The sequence below is a fragment of the Melospiza georgiana genome, chromosome 5 (genome assembly GCF_028018845.1).
Source record: "Melospiza georgiana isolate bMelGeo1 chromosome 5, bMelGeo1.pri, whole genome shotgun sequence".
NCBI classification, from domain to species: domain Eukaryota; kingdom Metazoa; phylum Chordata; class Aves; order Passeriformes; family Passerellidae; genus Melospiza; species Melospiza georgiana.
The window spans coordinates 48,552,068-48,572,680 of NC_080434.1; the positions used below are offsets into that span (position 1 = coordinate 48,552,068).

General features: G+C 40.5%; 1 protein-coding gene across 1 annotated transcript in view; it reads left to right on the forward strand.

Annotated features, from left to right (window-relative positions):
- The first annotated feature begins 5,048 nt into the window (after positions 1-5,048).
- The window catches only part of TEC (tec protein tyrosine kinase), a 28,357-nt gene continuing 12,792 nt past the window's right edge, over positions 5,049-20,613 (forward strand). The window contains exons 1-3 of the mRNA XM_058024353.1: positions 5,049-5,186; positions 18,909-19,010; positions 19,979-20,060. Coding sequence (XP_057880336.1) covers positions 5,049-5,186; positions 18,909-19,010; positions 19,979-20,060 — 322 coding nt within the window. The remainder of the gene's footprint in view (positions 5,187-18,908; positions 19,011-19,978; positions 20,061-20,613) is intronic.

Here is a 20,613-nt window from a genome sequence, read left to right on the forward strand (position 1 = left end):
GAGCCCCTCCATGACTATGTGTGGTGGAAAGATTTGTGCCTTAAAAAGTAACAATTACTTGTTGCATTTGGCTGAGAGGAACTCTGGTCAGACTGGATGCACTTTCTCTTTTCTGCTTGCTAGAATTTGTGCTGGGATTTTCATACATTTTTTCAACTTTTTGAGTGTTGAAGGTGTTACAGTCCAGGTGGCTCACAGTGACTAATTGTTTCAATAAACAGACACAATCTGGGAGTGGGAACCAGAAGATGTGTGGGGTGGGTAGTGTTGCAACACCTGAGCTTACCACATCACTTGGTGGCTCAGTTTTCCCCAGTGAAAACTGGCAGAGGTGGCATGCATAAGCAGCTCTGCGTACAAGTGAAGATGTACCTCGTGCATTTGGACCAATATTGACTTAGAAGGCTCGTCTGAACAGCGGTTTTCATTTGTTTTGAGGAGGTGTATGGTGACTTCGTGGCTGTACAGATTAATAATTGTACAATGGGAAGATGGGAAACCTGAGCTGATGGAGATATTTTGAAACTTAAAGTTGAGGATGTTTTTCTGCCCTCAGAAAAGCTGAGAAACTGTAACTCTTTCTGATTTATGCCGTAATTCTGAGTCTTCAGCATCTCTGCAAATTGGATTGTCTTTGTTATTGTGTAACTATGGTTGGCAGGGAACAGGACAATTCCTTGGCACCAGTCACATCGTGAAAAGTTTACATTGGGTGTCAGCCTGAAACTCCCACAGGTGTTTATAACAAGATAACAATGTGTCATGCAAACAGCTCCGTGTTCCGAGGGTTGGTCTGGGAACAAAGGAGTGGTTGGGGGGAAGTGGGGCAGGGAAAATGTGCAGGAAGTGTCTAAAACTCTAATGAAGAAAAGTTGTGATATATGGGTTTGTTAAGAGGTAAGTGTGGCTGTTACTTGGGCTTCTTGATGGATTATTGCTATTCTGAAAAAGAACTTTCAGAATAATAGGTGAGGATTCACTTATCCTGAGCCAAACAGAAATGTATCTAGAGCCATTGGCTTGGAAATAACCCCAAATAAGGCAGGTTTCCGTGACCAAATGCAGATTCAAAGGCTGATCTTGTGACCTGGGAAACTGGTTCTAATCTGCTGAAATCTTCATAGCAGAGATAATTCAGTGTAGCAACCAAGAGCAGACATTTACTGATGTTTTTATTTTTTAACCCCGATTTTGTCAAAAGGATTTTTTTAATTCTTGTGTCATGTTAATGTAACTTAGAGAGAAATGAAATATATTAGCATTATCAGTATTGAGATTTGAAATCATAGTTAGCTTTGCATCCTTCTTGTGCTCTGCAATGCAGCACTCGAGGGATCTAGAGATATGATGGATAATAATTATGTTTTTCTTAAGTACAAACAGAGAATTTTTACTGTTGAGAACAGTAGAATTGTTTTGAGTGGGAGATCGTGTGATGGGAACTCTTAAAGTTTTGTATGCATTAAGCTGGTCTGAAAGTTAATACTGAATTTTAATTTTTTTGGACAATGTTTATATTTTCAGTTTATGGTAGTATTCTTCCTTCTGCAATTACCTTTAAGATTGCCAGTTTATTTTTAGAAGGACAATAAAACAGAATTGGTCAGCTTTAGTAATTAAATAACATATCCAAGACAATTGCTTATTAAAGGTCTGCCTTTTTCCCAGAATGCAATATGACAGATTACCAACAAAATATATGTGTTTGCATTTCAGAAGAAGAGAAATAACAAAATGTAGATTATTCATAATAATCACCATTTGCAGTCCAATCATCATCTTTTACTTATGCATCCTAGCCTTGTCTTATTTTGTAGTTTTATTTAAACCTGTTGCGGAATGATCTGATTGTCAGGGATGAGATATTTGTTGGGTGCAGGGAAAACTCAGACACTCAATATGAGTGTTCAGCAAGCTCCGTTTATTGAAGAGAGCATCAGACACTTACACAGCAAGTACTAAGCTCATGAATATTCTGTAATTTACACCATCCATTGGCTACACTACAACATCAGCTCTTCCCCATTCCTTAGGAGTTACATCCTTCTTTTCTCATGTCTCTTTCACTATTTGTTATCATGCTACAACTAAGCCTAAAGACACACTGTCTTACAGGTGCAAGACTTAGAATTAACCACAGCCTTGTATTTTTCCAATCTCTAATCAACTAAAATCCTAACATAAACCACTGATTTTTTTTTTTTTGACATATGAAGAGGTATTCCTAGGAAAGAAAATGATATTTTAAAGCTGTTAACAGCTACTTCCAGCTGTTAAGATAGCAGCAGTATGGGCTATGAGAGCTCAGCTGATCAAACCAGGCAGTGAAAAGTAGTATCGACCCTGGACTAGAAGGCCAAGAGTGTCACTTCATGTATTGTGACAGCCATCAATTGCTCACAAAATGAGACACACTACAGTGAGTTCGTTTACATTTGATTTTATTAAAAATTATATAGTGTAAGGCAGTGTTGTGAAGAGGTTTGTGGTTTTTCAGGATTCTCTGCCACAATTCTGTGAAATGTACTGTTTTGTCCATGCTGAAGTTATATTGCCTGTAGAGAAAAACGTGCATGCCATTTCCCCAGTGAATTCTGAAATACTCTAAGTAGCAAATAGGTGCATAAAGCAAGCCCTGTAAAGAATGAATTATTTTTTTGTTTTACTCTAGGGCTTTGGTTTGTGTTATCCCCCCACCCCCTCCAAACAGCTGAGAGATTGTTCAGTCACTGGTGCTTCAGCAGATGCTGCTGTTCCTTCTTCAAGCCATGGCTTCAGCTCCAGCTGTGCTGCTCTAGCCTGAATTGCTCTCCAGGTCTGTGCCTGCAGCTTCTCCTGGCTTTGGAGCACAGCTTCAGGCAGGGAGGGCAAGTGGTGCCATGGGCAGGGCTGGCAGAAAGGGAGCAAAGCAAAAGGGAGTGGGGAGGAAGATTTCTGGGACAGCTTCTGCACAACCTCTCCCACAGCTTTCATTCCTGCCTCCTTGCACTCCATTTAATGTGTCTGTGCAGGCAGATGAAATGTGTCATGTGCTGCATGATGAAATCCTGCTTCGATCCCTTCCCTAACCTGCTTCCCAGCCTGGCAGGAGGAACACCTGCACAAGGCAGGGTGGCATGGCAGGACAGTGGTGGGTTGATGAGGGAGGAGATCAGCTGTGTTTAAGCTGGCATCATTGTGAAGAACAGAGAAATTGCCTGCGGTGGAACCCTGAAGCCAGATTGGCCAAAAAAAGCAGCTGTGGGTGCACTGGCTTTCATGGACTCCTAAGTTTGTCCTGCAGGTATCTGTTATGATGTAGAGCTTAAAGCAGCTTGACATTACTGAGTGACCAAAACTGTGAATCCAATTGCTTGATTTTGATAGTCAGCATGAAGTCTTTCTCAACAGAAGCTGGAAGGCATATGCTTAGCAGTTTCTGAAAAACAAGCTTAAGTTCTTTTTTCTCAAACTGATTTCTTCTAAACAATCATTTGTGTCTAAAAATTTTCATTAATAAAATTGGGGTAAATTTTCAAAATTACTTCTACTGATCCATGTTAAGTACAAAGGGTTGTAGTAAATGTGATTAATCAGGCTGATGACTGGTCATTAGTGGAATTCTCCAGGGCTTCATTTTAGGCCCAGCATTCTTCAACATCCTCATAAAACACTTGGATGCAGGATTGAAAGAATATTAAATGAGCTTTCCAAAAATACTAAATTGGGAGTAGCTGCCCTCAAGGGCAGAAAGAGGCCCTGCAGATTAGAGAGACGGGCAATCACCAACCATTTGAAGTTTGACAAGGGCACATTGGGGATTCTGCACCTGGCATGGGACAGCCCTGGTTGTGTGTATAGACTGGGGAATGAGAGGCTGGAAAGCAGCACTGCAGGAAGGGACCTGGGAGCCGTGGTTGATGGCAAGGTGAACATGAGCCAGCAGTGCCCTGGCAGCCAGGAGGGCCAGCCCTGTCCTGGGTGCATCAGGCACAGCATCACCAGGCAGGCAAGGAAGGGGATTGTCCTGCTCTGCTCTGGGCTGGGGCAGCCTCACCTTGAATATTGTGGGCAGTTTTGGGTGCCACAATGTGAGAAAGACATTAAGCTATTGGGGAGCATCCAAAGGAGGGCAGCAAGGATGGTGAAGGGTCTAGAGGGGAATCCATATGAAGAATGTCTGAGGACACTTGGTCTGTACAGTCTGGAGGAGGCTGAGGGGAGACTTCACTGCAGTTGCAACTTTTTTGGGAGGGGAGGAGAAGGGGCAGACACTGATCTCTTCTCCCTTGTGACCAGTGAGAGGACCCAAGGGAATGGCCTGAAGTTGTGTCAGGAGAGGTTTAGGCTGGATATCAGAAAAATATTCTTCACTTAGAAGATGGTTTGGCACTGGGACAGGCTCCCCAGAGAAATGATCACAGCACCAAGCCTGACAGTTGAAGGAGCATTTGGACCATGCTCTCAGATAAATGGTGGGATGCTTGGGGCTGTCCTGTTCTGGGCCAGGAGTTTGACTTCCATGATCCTTGTAGGTCTCTTCCATGCAGGATATTCTATGATTCTATGATCTTCAATTTTGCGTATAGAACTCTTTTGCAAATGACATTTGTACATGCACAATTAGCATTTGAAATTAAATTAGCAATTAGCAATTAAAACTTCTATACAGGTTAGAAACTTCTGTACAGGTTTGAGGTGCAGAGCAGTTGTGCACTGCTGCTTGCCTGGAGCACATTTCAGACTTCTCACCCGTATTCTCTGTGACACAGGCTGCAGTGTACCTGATTTCATCCCAGTCACGTACAGCTTTGGGCTTCCTGGGAATGTGCCAGTGCAGCCCTCAGCTGAGCAAAGCCTGAACTTTTTAGTCTAATAATTAACTTTTGTAAACTTCCATGTGAGCTCCAGCTTTCTGTATATTCAGGCAGTTTCGTTTACAAGTAGAAGCTCTTTTTGTTACAGAAGTCTCCAATTCTGTGATCCTCCTAAGATCTGGTAATGTTTTATTCCTCATCTTCACAGGAACTGATGTTCAATGGCTAGAAGAGAGCTGACAAGAGGCTGAAATGAATACGACTACTATCCTACAAGAGATTTTGATTAAAAGATCGCAGCAGAAGAAGAGGACTTCTCCCTTGAACTACAAAGAGAGGCTTTTTGTGCTTACAAAGTCTATGTTAACATACTATGAAGGTCGAGCGGAGGTAGGAGACACAGATTGCCTTTGTTCCTTTTTGCTTTTGTACCACACTGGCTTTTTTTCCTACTGTATGTCATACTATCAAGAGCTGATGAGGGAAATGGTCTTTAGTGGCTGTGAACATGAGCTGGCACTTCTCTTATTTATAATGCAAGCTGGCAGAGGTGTAGGTAACTTACCTGGCAGTCAGTGTGAATTGATTCTCAATAGGAGTAGCAGTGTATAGCCAGGATGGCAGGAATGACATAAAACAGCATTTAGAGGTGGTCATCAAAGCTGATTTCTTTCTCTCTCCAGAGACATAAAAGATCGCACTGCTATGATGAATTGGGGAAAAGGTAGAAAAAGTTGCAATTGCAGTTTCTTGTAGCCGTGGGTACTGTGAAGGTCATTACATTAACATCTGACAATTACCTGCATTTGAACAGGAGAAAGATCATTTGATAGGAGTAGTGCATTGCAGACCAAGTTCAACAGAGACAAGATCCATTAGAGTGGATCATGCAGCCTGGTGATTGAAATGAAGCTGGAAGCAGTTTATCTTTGACCATACAAGCAACTCATCCAGATTACCACTTTCTGTGTAAATTCAGTTACTCAGAAAGTCATTGGTGTAAACCATGCAAATCCTCAGATCAGCATTTTTCCAAATAATCTTCAGACTCCGTTTCTTTAAGGTCACCTGCCCCCAGAGTATAGGTCACCTGCCCTGTCATATCCTCAGTGCTCAGGGTGAGATTTTTTTCCCCAGATCATCTGCCCTGTCATATCCTCAGTGCTGGGGGTGAGATTTTCCACTTAAGTGAGGCTACTTTCCATGTTTGTCACAATGCTGAAGAGGATTAAAATGACTGCAGTAGCTTGTGAAACATGTTGTATACCTTGGGAAGCCATTTAACACATAAAGCTTAATGGAGGGAGCCCTGCAACCTCTTGTCTTGGCTGTCTTACCTGTGCTAAAAGAAGAGGGTAGAGGAGAGCTAAGGCTTGCTAAGCATGTTTCTCTGCCAGATGTTATGGTTGCACCAGAACTGAGCTCACTTACCACGCTGCAAGGTGCTCACAGCACTTTGTTCTATGAAAGTAGCTTGGACACAGTCAGGGATTAAGAACAAGACCACAGACTGAGGCTGGAGGGGGCCTCTGGAGGCTGTCTGATTCAAGCAGGGCCACACAGAGCTGGTTGCCAAGAGCCAGCTGGCTGTCAAATATCTCTGTCCAGCTGGCTGTTGAGTATCTCCACTGATGGAGTCCTCACAGCCTTGCTTGGCAACCTGTGCTAGGGCACGGTGACCCTCACAGTAAAAAAAGACCAACATTGTTTCCTGGTGTTCAGATGGAGCCTCTTGTCTTTAGTTTGTACCCACTGCCTCTGGCCCTGTCACTGGACACTGCTGGCAATAGCCCAGCTCTGTCCTCTTTGCACACTCCTAGAGAATAAAGAGGTGGGGGCTAGGAAGTCCTCTGAAATATGTCTTGCCTGCTTATCCCATGTCTTACATTCAGATCAAATAGAAATGTGACAAACAGGTTTTGCAGGTCTAGTTGTCACCCTTTAAGAAGTTACCATTTCCAGCTTCCCCTCTTCCAGTCTTCCCCTTCCAGTTTTCCCTTTGCCTTGCACGTTAATGTCCTCTGGCTAAAATGCTTTTCCAGGAGACTGACTTGAGGATCTCTCTGAGAGGGGGTTTAAACTGTCAGTTTCATTTGCAGTGAGATTGAACAGGGCAGCCCATAGTGCCATCAGCAGAGGATGCAGTAACTTCTTAAAAAATTTCTGCCTCAGATACAGCCAGTTGGGCTGAAAATATGCATTATGCCTATGCTATGCCATCAGTTTGCTGCTGAAAAAGGCCATTTTATCCCTGTCCTAGACCTCCTAGACTCCTCTACTCACATGCTTTCATACTGGTCCTTCTTGGAGTCCATATTAAAAATTTGCTAACTTGACAGAATCATAGAATGGCCTGGGTCAGGAGGGACCTTGAAGTTCATCCAGTTCGAATCCCTCTGACCCTGGGCAGAGATACTTTCCACTAGCCCAGATTTCTCAGAGCTCCATCCAACCTAGAGCACTTCTAGGGATGGGGCACCCACCACCTCTGTGGGCAGCCTGTTCCAGTGCCTCACCACCCTTACAGTAAAGAACGACTTCCAGAAATCTGATCTCAGCCTACTCTTAGTTGGAAGCCGTTCCCCACTGTCCTGTCACTACCTGCCCTTGGAAACAGTTTCTGTCTTACTTGCCGGGTGCTGGAAGGCTGCAATTAGGTCAGCAGAAAGATATTGGATCTGGTTTTATTTTTGCTGGATTAGTGTTCTGCTGGGTTAGCACGCTGCATGACTGGGTGCAGGACCTAACAAGTGCCAGAGGCTGTGCCAGGTGGTGGAGGAGAACAGGATGATCCAAGTGTTGACATCAGCAGGTTGTTAGACTGGCTCAGCCATAATGCATTACTTTCCAACCTCAAATCATTTTCATTTTCACTGTTCCTCTCATTTTAGATTCTTTTAAACATTAATCAGCATTTTATTAACAATGTTGTCTGAAAATAGTGAGCTCTGATCTTAAAAGGGCGTACTGAATACTTTTATCTCTTTAAAAAACCACAACGGTAAGACTAAGATCTCTGTGGCACAGTTATTCCTTAATGTCTCTGGAGAACTTTAATGGCAAAGATGTTTGTGGGTTTGATTATTGTTTGGGTTTTTTTAAAGCCAATTGTGGTGGCTGTAAATATGTAAACTGCATATTCTGGCTAATTTATATGAAGAGAAAAATGTTATTAGCCATCAAGATAATTCTGCCCCCTCTGAATAACTGGGGGTTTGTTGCTGAAATAAATGTGACTCCTGTGTATGCTGGTTGAATTTAAAGACTTGACAGATGAAAGGATAGGTACAGACTGATTTAATTTTGGGCTTGGCACTATTCAAAGTCCAGATTGGTAAAATAAGCATGAAAATCCCAAGCCAAGAGGATCTCACACCCTCATTTTAATCCCACTACTGCAGTGGTAGCAGTCTGCCAAGGGTGGTTGAGTTCTGCTCCTCTAGGCAAGTGTGCAATTCCCAGTTTGATTGTTGACCAATCTGAAATATTTTCTTGTTTTCTTCCATTTTAACTTTTATGGAAGCTCAGTAGAGAGAGTTCAAGAAAAACCCAGGGCTTATGGGCACGTGAATAATCATACCACTTCTTTTTTAAAACAAGACTGAAGTAAATCTCGTTAACCAGATTAGTCAATACTCAGAGTGTGGGCAGGTTGGGATTATTAATAAAGTGACAGAATTAGACATTTTGTATGTCTGGTGACAGAAGTGGAACATTTATGACAACAAAAAGCAGTCAACCACAGCAAACAGTATTCATGTAAATGCTGCTGAGAGATTTAATTGTTCTGTGCAGCCAGAAGTGGAGCATCTCTGGCTCTTTGAACAGAAACTGCACGTTATAGACATCACACTTCTCTGTTTTTTCCTGTCCTGTGTACTGAAAAAAGTCCCATTTACCTTGCTTGGAGCAATAAATGATTATCTCCTAAACATAACTTCTAACAACAGGCTAAAATCTTGTTTTAGCTTGCTTATTACTGGTTTAAATCTTTCTATACATGCTTTCAAGCAGATCAGGCCCCTGCCATGGCACGATGGCAGTGCATGCCTGCAGTGAAGCTGGAACTGCACTGCTGCCATGAGAAGGAGAAATACACTTTATTCACTTAAAGATACTGCTCTGCTGTAAGTCATGGAGCAGGTGCATGAGCTATTGAAGGAGCACAGCTACAGAATCAGTGAAGAGGCTGCATTTCAAGACTGGTTTCAAAACACAGAAGCCTGAGGAAGGAGAATCCTGGTTTGGGCCACCTGTGCAAAGCTCTACAATTATGATTAATACCATGGGAAACTTATTTTGCATAGGAAGCCAATAGGACCTTGGCTTTTACTCATTACCTTCTGGGCATGATGCTGTTGGATAAAAAATGTGGAAGAAGTATCACCTTTAGGGTTTTTAAAAAGATGGACATTAAGAAGCTTGAAAATAAAAACACATCAGGAACCAATCTGCCTTAAGTGTCATGGAGATAGCTTTTTAATGTCAGAAAAGAGAAATATTCTGTTTAAGATGGGATGTGTTCTGGTTTTGTCTTTTTTTCTTGGTCATAAATTCTGAGAATTATGGGGAAATGGCATCTTTGCACTATTGTGCAATATTGGACTAACAATGATTATAAGCAAATGAAAAGGCTGAGCTGATGTTGTTTCTTGAAGCTCTTAATGGTTTATCAACTGGAAAGAGTATTTTCTATATTTTTTCCTAATGCTGCAAAAGTGGCCATTGAAATCTGAATGTGATGTGGTCCATTTACAATGAAGACAAAAATTCACTGTAGTAAAATATAACTGCATTGGTCTCTAAGCACAGAGTACTGGTCACAAATGTATAAAAATAGGGAAGAAGTAAAATATCTTCCTATTCTGAGCATGGAGATGTACTATAAAGTACATCTTGCTGGTTATGCTGCAGTCAGAAAGACTTGAGATATGTACAGTGTTCTCAAACATGTATGGTAGACTTACCAAGCCAGCTTTAAACACATTTATGTAGACAGTAGTAACTAGTTTGAAGTGGGAGGTGGTGGCATTTTTTCACGAACTGGCCCTTGTTCTTGAGGGCTGCTGCACTGTTCTTACTGGTGTCAGCTGGAGTAATGGAGTGTAGTGTGACTTTGCTGGATAATCTGGTTGTATAGCAAAGGCAGTGTTTGTTTGTTTCAAATGAGGAAAAACAAGCATGAAATATTTTATTAGGAAATCTCTTTTCAGTTTTGTGTGGTTTGAAAACTGAGGATAATATTTCAGGTGTGCTTCTGGTCATTTTCCTGAACTATTTTCTTTCAAGAAATCAAAACATACTAGTCAGTTTTAAATTGATAAGCAAATTCAAGGAATTTTGAAATTATTTCACTTGCTTGAAAATCAAATATTTCATGCAGTGATTAAAAAAAAATCTCATTCAGAACGGCTTTCTTTATTTTTGACCAGCAAAAATTTAGCTGAAATTTTAGTATGACTTTTTCCAAATTGCTAATTTCATCTTGAATGTAGGAGGGTAGGTTTGAATTCCAAGGAGGCATTTGTGGAAATAATACCACATATGCATGGCCCTAGGTAAGTTTAGCCATTTTCTGTCAAAAGTGAGCTCATATGTTGAATATTCAACTTAAAATTCCCTGGAGTTTATTTTCAAAGGATCAGTGCATTCTCACTTTCATCTGTGTCTGTTTGGAAAATCAAACCTTAAGTGTTTATCTAGGAGCCCACTGAAATTGTAAACACTTCAGTAAATATCAGCTGGACAATGGAAAGGAGGACTCATTTTACCAGCATGCCTGATGGCTGGTGTCGCACAGTTCATGTGTCCCCCACCCTCCTTTGGAGGCTGACTGCAAAGAGCAGCATCCTTTATTCCTCTTGAGTTAGCCAAGACCACACAAAAATTGCATCCAAGCTACTGCATCCATCAGGCTTGGCCACCACCTTCTTGTGGTTTATTGGCTTTCTCCTTGTGTGCCAGTGAGTCTGACTGCTGTGAATCCTTTCTCAGCACACAGTGAGAAGGTGTCTCTCACTGGGCAGCTGGATGGCCTCAGCTGGGGCAGGCTTGCTGCTGCATTACAGAACAGCCATGATAGCAAGTAACACCTACTGCACACAAGTTTTAGCTAGCTAGTACTGGCAGGGCGTCCTGCTTGAACATAAAAGTGCCACCAGACTAGAGGTGTTTGCTCTAGATGGCATTTTAGGCAAGGGAAATTCATCACGATGAAGGAAAGAGAGTAAGTGTAGGTGTTAGAGTACTTCTTGCAGTGAAATAGTTGGAAAGAGCTGGTCTGTGCAAGTGAGATGTCCTACCAGTTTGTTGGTTTGAAAACTTTCACATTGATGTTTCTCATGAGTGTGGTGCTTCCAAAAGGTGACACAGATCTGGTCATAATTTTATCAATCCTTGTCAATGTGTAAACTGTTAGTATCCTCATATATATTGAGCCTGTGCAATGTTCCCTTTCACCATGATATTTCTCTGTCACTCAGCTTGTTTATCAGTGATACTCTCTAGTTTGAAAGTGTGCTGATGTGTGTGGTTTGGTTACTGTCCTCCCACACAGGGCACAGCATGCTTGAATTAACCTTTCCATCCCACTGCAGCTTGCACTGACCATGAATGTGAAGCTGACTATGAGCTTATGAACATTAAATTTCTTTATGCTTTGGCATCTTTATTGTTTGCTCACGTTTGCTGTATGGATGACAGTTCACAGCAATAAATAGTGTACATTGGATTTTGCATTTTCAAAAGGCATAGGCTAAATCCTGGTTCCTGTGGTTACCCTGCATGTGTTTGGGTGGACAGGAGTCTGCAGTGCTAGAAGAGAGGAAGAGAAGGGGGCAGAGTTTGGGCTGCAGTGCTCACTGGCTCTGGAACTGCTGCACAGATGTTGGAGTAGGCACATCACTTACCTGTTTATTAGTATGCAGAAACCATTTCCTTCTACAGAGAAGGCAAATGATAGTTCCCTGAGGGAAAATGTTTAAGAACTTGAGAGGTGCAGAATGCTCCTGTCTTCAGTGGCAGTAGTGGTATTTGCCATTGGGATCAGACTTGTGTGAAAAGTTTATTGTGTAAACAGGGCTGTTACAAATGATAAAAGCCAACCAGAATATAAACGAAAAAAGCAGAATACAAACCTGAACGTTTTGGGGGGTTGCTCATTTTGAAAGTCTCTTCCTAAGGAAAAAAGGTCCTTCTGTGAGGGTTATGTTTGGTTCTTGTAATTTGAATATAGAGGAGACAGAAGCTACTGAAATTACAGTGGTGATATTTTAAGGAAGGAAAGATGAAGCTCTGGGGCCCACCCCGAAGCTGTAGGTTTCAGGGTAAAATTGTGTAGCTTCATTGCAACACTAATATTGTGCAAATACTTCATTTGGAGCACAGCAACATTATAGAGTTCCAAAAAGCTGTGCTTCTTTCTGTCCTTTTTTAATAGAAGATTAATTCATTCTTCTGTTGTTTATTCCCATAGTACCTATCCTTTATAATTTTTTAAATAATTACCCTGATTAATGTGATTTCCTTAGTCATTGCATAGGTGATTTAATTATTTTATATAAATGAAAGCACAATTCAGTATTACAATGCTTCTGAAACCAGTAGGTTTACAGAGAATTTTTTAGTTTCAAGTCACAGGTCATAATGATAGAGCTTTCTTAAATTACTTGTGAGTGAAAAGTATTCAAGTTGGAGACATAATGTAAAGCTTTTCATGTGAATGGGAGCAGCTTAACAGATGCATGGGAATGCTCACTTCTAAAGGGCAATTCATAAAGAAACCTAAGTTGTAAAAAAAAATTTGTTATGTTGTAGTAATGATTCCCTGTTTTCTATAACAACTACTGAAAGAAAAGTCAGCTATAAAATGAGAATCTGCAGTAACTACCCTTCTACAAGAATTTTGATTTTTATGAGATGGAACAAATGAAATGTAGATGAAGTTGAGGAGCAGAGATTGTAGTTGTTGAGATATAGAAAGGCAGGAATGAGAACATTTACCTTATGACTGGACAGGAATGGATGAGTCTTAAAGGTCTTAAGAAGGAAGAACTGGAAAATAGATGAGAGAAGGCTAGAGAAGTCCTAGTTTTTTAAAAAGCGTGCAGAAGAGAAGCTGGGAAACTTTAATCTGTGAAGATAATTTAGAGAAAAATGCAAGAAAAACCAAGCTTGTTGAAGGTACCTAGAAGATGCAGAAATTGCACATCAGCTAAAAAAGAAACACAACAAAATAAATAAACAAAAGAAAATAATCTCAGATTTATCTATGTCCTGTCTGCTATGAGGTGACAAGTCTTGTGGATAGTAGAGAGCAGCAGAAATCCTGTGTTTTCATCCCAGTAAAGGTTTTTTGACACAGCTGAATGAGACATTTTCATGTGTCAGCATTAGAAAATACCTATATAAACTTGTGTAAATCTGATTGCAGAGCACATGGGAAGCTGCTACTGTGTTGAACAGGCATTGGTGGCTTGTTTCTAGATTAATAGCCTGTCTTGAATGGGATGTCCTATTCTGCATTTTAGTATTTTCACTACTGATACTATTGTTGGAATAGAAGCTTGTGGAGTTCTCAGGTGAAATAAAACTTGAAGGAGCTGCAAATATTTTGACAAATAAGTCTAGAAATCCATGTGGTATATTTGGATTGGGTGTGTGGTGGGTTTAATTGTTTGCCTTTTTATTTTGTAGAATGCAATTCAGTGTGGACAAGTAAAAAGGCAGGATGCTGAAATGTTCAGATACAGCACAGCAATAAGTAGCCAAGAGTCAGGCTGTCCCCAGCAGGACCTGGGGCCTGTAGTTGTGGAGTCCATCACCTGGACCTTGAGAAAGTAGCTAAAGCAGCAAGTGCCTTGGCTGAGTGACCTCTTGGATCCTGTTTTGGGCTCTGGTCACTGGCCTGTGGTGCCTGTGGACTTGGGCTCTCCTCTCTGCATGGCTCAGACAGCATGGAGCTGAGTTTGGGCTGAATGCAAGGTGCCACTCACCCAGCAGCCAGAGGGAGAAAACAGGGCAGAAATGCTGCAGCTGGGCTGGGCAGACTGAGAGCTCTGTGTGTGTGGACTTCACAGAAAACCAAGAAGAGAAGACTCATCTGAAAGAACCTGTAGAGGTATAGCAGTTACTTTGACAGCAGAAGGGTTGAAGGTTATTTAAGGCCTGGTATGGATGGAGACCTGGCTGATTTATTATGTGTCCTTTACTTTTATGAGGTTGTAGCAATGTATCATAACTGCAGTTGTGCACATTTTAATGGCTGCCTCTCCATTGCAGGAGAAGAGTTAATTAATTACATTAATTACAGATACTGCACTGTAGTCATGGTTAGGAAGTTGTATCAGTGCTATGACAGAGAATTTATTTTTGTGCTTTTCAGTCTCTCCAGTGCTGGTCATTGACATCTGCTTAGCAGCCAGGCCGTGGTAATGGATTCTCAGTTTCTTAATCTACAAGACAGGGTTTAAAACTTTCTTCTTCTTAATTATGTCTGTATTTTTTCCCTTTAAATTCCTCCTTGTAGACAGATATTGGATCAGGTCAGACTAGATCAGAATAGTAATCACCTTTTATTTTCCTATCCATTCTAGCCACTTTCGAAAGGTAAATGAAAATACTTGATACTTGCTTTTCCTAATAATTTAAAAATATAATTGAAAGGAGAAGGGTATTCTTCAATATATTTAACACACTGGAAAATATAGGAATAGAAAATGTGGCCACCTAGCACCTAGTTATAGGAATTATATTCACATAATCTGTAATTGCTTGCCTCAAGAGGGAACTGCAGAAGTATTCAGTCAGTGCTTCTTATTAATAAATGGCAATATTATGAAAAGGAAAAAAACCCTGAAAGCCCAACCTCCCTCCCTGCAAAGAACCCAAAAATGAAAAAATACCCATGCATTTGGCTCTGGAGCATATTCTATCAGAGCAGCTGTCTGAAGGCAGTGTTGGCTTAGCCTGGCTTTTTGTGGTTTTGCAAAGTTGAAGAGACACTCCATAAAAGGAGATAAAAGTGGTGCTGTGATGTGTTGCACTTGTGAGAACCCAAGATCCATGGTCACATGCTGATGACCTCAGGATTTCCTATATGGGGGTAGGCATGGAAGAAAGAAATAATAAGTACTTCAAGGAAAGAGAGAAAGAGAGAGCATGGGGGAGACAAAAATCTAGATATTTCTTGCAGGCTGGGCTGACTTATGCATGTTTTCATTGAGGCTTTTTTTTTTTCCAAATCTAACATCCTTTGTGTTGTTTAACACCCCCACATACACACATACTTCTGCAGGGGTAAACAGTGCAATATGTTCATCAGCAAAGAGGAAATACGCTGAAGAATTATTTTCATCTGATAGTGAGAATATGGGCTTCTGTAGCTGTAAAGCTTCTGTATTTAGCAGAGGAGGAATTCCAAGTGTACAGAGGATCAGCTGTTTGATTGTACACTTATCTAACACTTGGGTATTTCTTGTCTTACTGTATTCTAAGATTATTTTTTTAAAGAATTGTGTAATCCTGTATTTGTTCCGTATCTGACAACATAGGTCTAGTGTTATGACTTCTTCATATTACTGTTTATTATGCTAAAATAAAGAGGAATAGCTTATTCTTTTGAGATTGTATGGAAACAAGACTTGGTCATACCCATTGTGAGCAAGGAGCAGGACTTCTAAAACTGTAAATCAATATTTTGAAACATAGGTAAATATGAAATGTGTACACCATTTTGAAAAGCTTTGTATAATAGTTTCTGTATAGTCACTTCCCTTTTGTTATTTTCAGAAAGAAGATACATTAAAAAAGAAAACCCACACCAAAACCCCGACCTTTAGTGTCACTTTGAAGTACATATTTTACCTATTTTAGGTTTTCCTTATTGGGATTTAGTATTTTTATTCCTTTATTACTGTTCTAACCATATTTGCTTCTATAGGCCTCCCTCTAGAGGCATATATTTATCTTTAGTAAAGGAGCAGACCAGGTTTGATAGATCCCTGTGTTTCACTGACCTATGATTCTTCCAAATGCTCTCTGAATACTTGTATCCCATTTAGACAGCATGCATGAATGTTCTGGTAAAATACTGCTACTTCTACAATAAATCTATCTTTTTTCTACTCTATTAGCCATCTTCCACCTAAAAAAAAAGTCTCTAAAAATCTCTCAAAATGTCCCTCTGCTTCCTACCCTTCAACATTGCATGATTAGCCATTGCACTAATTTTGTCTCTCTGTAGCTTTTGTTGCTGGAAAGAGTGGTTATGGTTGGATTTCTCAGGGCTGGCTCATTCCCACATCTCTACTTCCCAGCTGCTTCAGGGCTTGAGCTCTGCTTTGATTCTGCATTTCTGCACTTCATGTCTGCTGTACAGCTGGGTGTAGAGCCCACAGAACCCATTTGCCTGGAGAATAAATGCAACGCAGTTATGGTACGCAAGATGTCCTATTATTATAAAAGGAAATCATTTAGGTAGGGAGGAGAGAGAATTGCAGTGGTCTTTTTAGCATTTTTCTTGAGTCATTCTTTCCTGCTTCTGTGCACCATAGTTTATGTAATGAGTAATGGTCAGCTAAAACAGAGCTGCACACTTGGCATTAATAACTGTTGCTTCTGATGTGATCTGAAAATGTCTTGAGCAGTAGGTTTGTTTTTAATTTCACATATGCAAGGGGGTTTTTAAATCTACAAAATATAAATATAAATATTTTCTAAATATAAATGCAAGAACAGAAGAATCTTTCCTGACATTAGGTTTAATAAGGTGGATTGCCTTGTAAGGTGGGTTAGCTTTGTGTTAGCTTAATTTAGCATCATATGATGAAGCAAACTGAGCCACCCAAAATCAAGAAAGCATACAAAGGTAGGAATTAGAAAATACAATTACTAGAATGATGTGCTGTACAGCAGGGGGTTTCCTTTATGTTTTCCCCCCAAATGTTAGATGGTTATCTAGTTGGGTTCCAGACCTTTGTCCTCCTGTCAGTGTCCTCTGAGTGAGCTCCCTGAATGCAAGAATTGACATGAAAATCTCTGAGCCCAGAAGGAGGGTGATTCAAGATAGAATAATAGTGTGTTCCTCTAAGGGATTTCTGTGATTCTGGACAAAAACCCCCTCCAATGTGTATTGTCTGTCTGTCCTGCAACCTCAGTTAACCAGTGGGTGGGATCCAAGCAGTATGAGCACCCCTCTGGACACGGAGCAGGGTAGATAACTTACAGGAGTGGTGTTTCTTCTTCTTTGCCTGTTGTTGTGGAAGAAACGATCTGGGGAGGTGTCTTCAGCACAGTTATGTGGGTATTGAATTCTGGGGTTCATGAAAAAGCTGATCTTGTTTGGACCTTCCTGTTCTGCCTTGGCTAACCTGGCATCCCTGAAACTGCCAGGCAGCCACACAGTGACAAGGAGAGGGAGGGACAGTACTGCCTGCTCTGCCAAGTGGTGTATGTTTCAGTAACAACTTTTGGCTTTTGCATAACTTTAGGGAGTCAATGTTCAAGTAAGGGGATACCATAGAATATACTGAGTTTGGAGGTGAGCAACATAAAATAAAAAACTTAAAATGATTTTTTGGTAAAAAATCCAAGGTTACATACTTAGGACAAAATTATTTTTCAGCGTTACTTGATAAATCTTTGTAGTACAACTCACGGTAATGTTTATGATGTACTTTTTTTCTTTATGGTTGGTTAAAGTACCTAATTCCCCCATACATTCCCTTTAAAATCCACCTCTTTTGCATGTGTTGGTTTTTCTGGTAACAAATAGGAGTTGCAGCTTTATCTAAACTTATCCCTTGTCATTCTTCCTGGTGCTGACCATGATGTACATGAATTCTTTATTCATGTTCTCTCTGCACTAATCTATGTAAGACTCAGAATGCTAAATGCATTTTAAGTGCTGATGAAGCTTCATGGTAATTAACTGTAGTGTTTCTAGGGTGATGGAATCATAACTGATGCGTTTGAAGTTGTTCTTTGCTTCTGTTGGCAAGACTGTGTTTTCAGTTGCTTGTGATTGTACCAGACTTCTGCTATTTGGGCTAAAATTTCCATCCCCAAGAGAGGAGCTGAGTAAGGATTAGCATATCTCAAAGAATTCAGTAATTGCTAATTATTTCCACATTGTGTGAACAGTGTCAGTCTTTCATAAGATGTACTCTGGACTGGATGGATGTTCTGGATGTGCTTGGCAAATCAATTTTTTTGATGTGTATTAATTCAGTACCAGCCATGAGCTGCTACTGCTATTTTTTTGTTCTGGATTCCAGTAGAAACTTCCTCTCCTATTAGAGATTGGTTGTCCCAAAAGTGAGAGGTGGCACTGTACAGTCTTTCTGTGGATTTCAGTGTGGACTAAAGCCCAGTACACCTTCCTCTCATTATCAGCTCTTCTTCCAAGGGGCTGCCTCTCCAGAGTGTTGAGCTACACTGTCATTCCATGCACTGTGTAGCACCTGCTGAGCATCTTTGCCTTCTTTACAATGCTCATAATTATCAGTGAAGGTGACTAAATCTCAGATTTAGTCTGTGCTTTTGACTTTGCTTTTCTGGGCTTCTGCTAGCCTTGTTCAAAGAAGTTCCTTCAATACAGACCCCACTTTGGTCCAGGGTTACACCTGTATCTTCTGCCTTCTGTTTCATCAGGGACTTGTGTTGCCTGTGTAGCATCCAAATTTCTCTGGAACCTTAGTGGAACACTACAGAAGCCTCCAAATGGGGGGAGCACTTCAGCAACAGAACAAGGAAGCAGATCAGATGAGATTATACCAGTTTTATTCATAAACTCACCAAGGGGAAGCACTTATTTTTTCTCAAGTTATTTTTTGTAAAGAAGAGTATATTAAGCTTACAATCACATCTGTTTGGAAACTTTCTATATAAAGAATTGGTACTTTTCACTAAGCAAATTTAATGTACTCAGTGCATTTTCACAAGTGCAGATCTTTATACTTTCAGTTTTCAGACAACTTCTCCAGTTAAAGTCACATAAAGTGAAATCACTTTTATAAGTGGGAAAGAAATCAAGATGCCTCTGCTGAAAAAAAAGATAATTAGATAAATTTGTTATCTTTTAACAATGTTTTCTATCTTTCTTTTCTCTTATAGAAAAAGTACAGAAAAGGATCTGTGGATATTTCAAGGATTAAATGTGTAGAAGTTGTAAAAAATGATGGTATTATTCCATGTCAAAATAAATATCCTTTTCAGGTATGTTTTCTAAATATAAAATACATAAATTAAAGTGCTCTTTTCAACAACACCAAGTCATTTGGACATAACCAATTTAATCTAAAATTACTGTAAATTCCAAATAATGAGCCCATTCTCTGTCTCTTTTGGGCTGGTGGGAGGTAATTCACGATCAGTGGTTAAAACACATCCCCTGCAAGCTCTGCTGCCCTTGCAGTCCCTTTCCTTGGCAGTTGGGCCACAGACACTTGGTTGTTTTCTATTCCTCACCCTCAGCTTGAATTTTGACTGGAAACTGCCTTGCCCTGTTCTTCTGCTGGAACGAGTGAGCTGACATTAAATTTAATCTAATTGCCATGAAATTATATAGGAATAAGAAAATCAAAATATAACTTTTTTTTTTCCTGTTTCACTGTGAATTGAATGGAAATGAAAACAAAGTGCTTAGAGGGGAAAAAGAAAAATGTGGGGTTGGATGCTTACTATTCCCTCCTTACTATAGAGGGAATGGTTGGAGTGAGGAGGAATTCCACAGCTGGAGAGGGGCAGCAGTGACTCTGATCCATTTTTGCCACAGCAATACTCTTTTTCTGCCAATACAAGCAGTGGAGATATACAAAAGAGTCACTCCAGAGCAATACTGAATCAGATGGGAGAATGTCTGATTGCAAAGTAGCTTTCATTCATTAAACAGAAGTGTTTTTAGAAAAAGCACAGTGAAGAATGAACAAAGCAAAGCATGAAGCAAGCATTTTAAGGAATGCTGACAAGATAATATACCATTACAAAATTCTTCCTAATTCTCCTGATAACATCGTATCAGAATAATTACACCTTAATAATCTTTCCTGGTTTCTGCATTTTGTGCCTGAATACACTAATTTTGCTAGATGTAACAGTTATTTGTCTTACTCTGTTTCTTTAGGAAGAAATTAATTAACATTATGACGTGAATGTATTTTGATTATTTCTTTTCTCCCCTCCAGGTTGTATATGATGCTAATACACTTTATATTTTTGCACCGAGTGCACAAAGCCGGGATCAGTGGGTGAGGAACCTGAAAGAAGGTAATGGGAGCTGCTTGTACTTAAACCCTAACAAAGGCAGATAGCTTTACTTGAGCTGTCTGCATGGGTTGGACTTAACTTGGTGCTGTGTTTTGGATTTGTGGCCAAAACAGTGCTAAAAACCTACCAGTGTTGTGGTTGCTGGTTGAGCAGTGCTTGCACAGCATGGAGAATTTGCCTTTTTCTTCCTCATTTGCCCCCATCCACTGGGGGTGGACAAGAGGCTGGGAGATGACACAGCCAGGACAACAGGCTTGGTCTCACCAAAGGGATATTCCAAATAAAGTTGAGCTCAGCAATAAAAACTGGAGTAGAGGAAGTCAGGGGTTAGGGTTTTTCCTTCCCTATTGGCTGCTGCACAGGGGCTGGCTGGGCACTGGTCTGCTTGTGGGAGATGGTGAGTGATTTACTGTACATTACTTCTGGGCTCTTTCTTTCTCTTTTTTGGTTATTAAACTGTTTTTATCTCAAGCCAAAAGTTTTTATCTCTTGTCCTTTCTATTCCTTCCCCCATCCCATTGGGTTGTGAGAGTGGGGGAGTGCCTGCATGGGT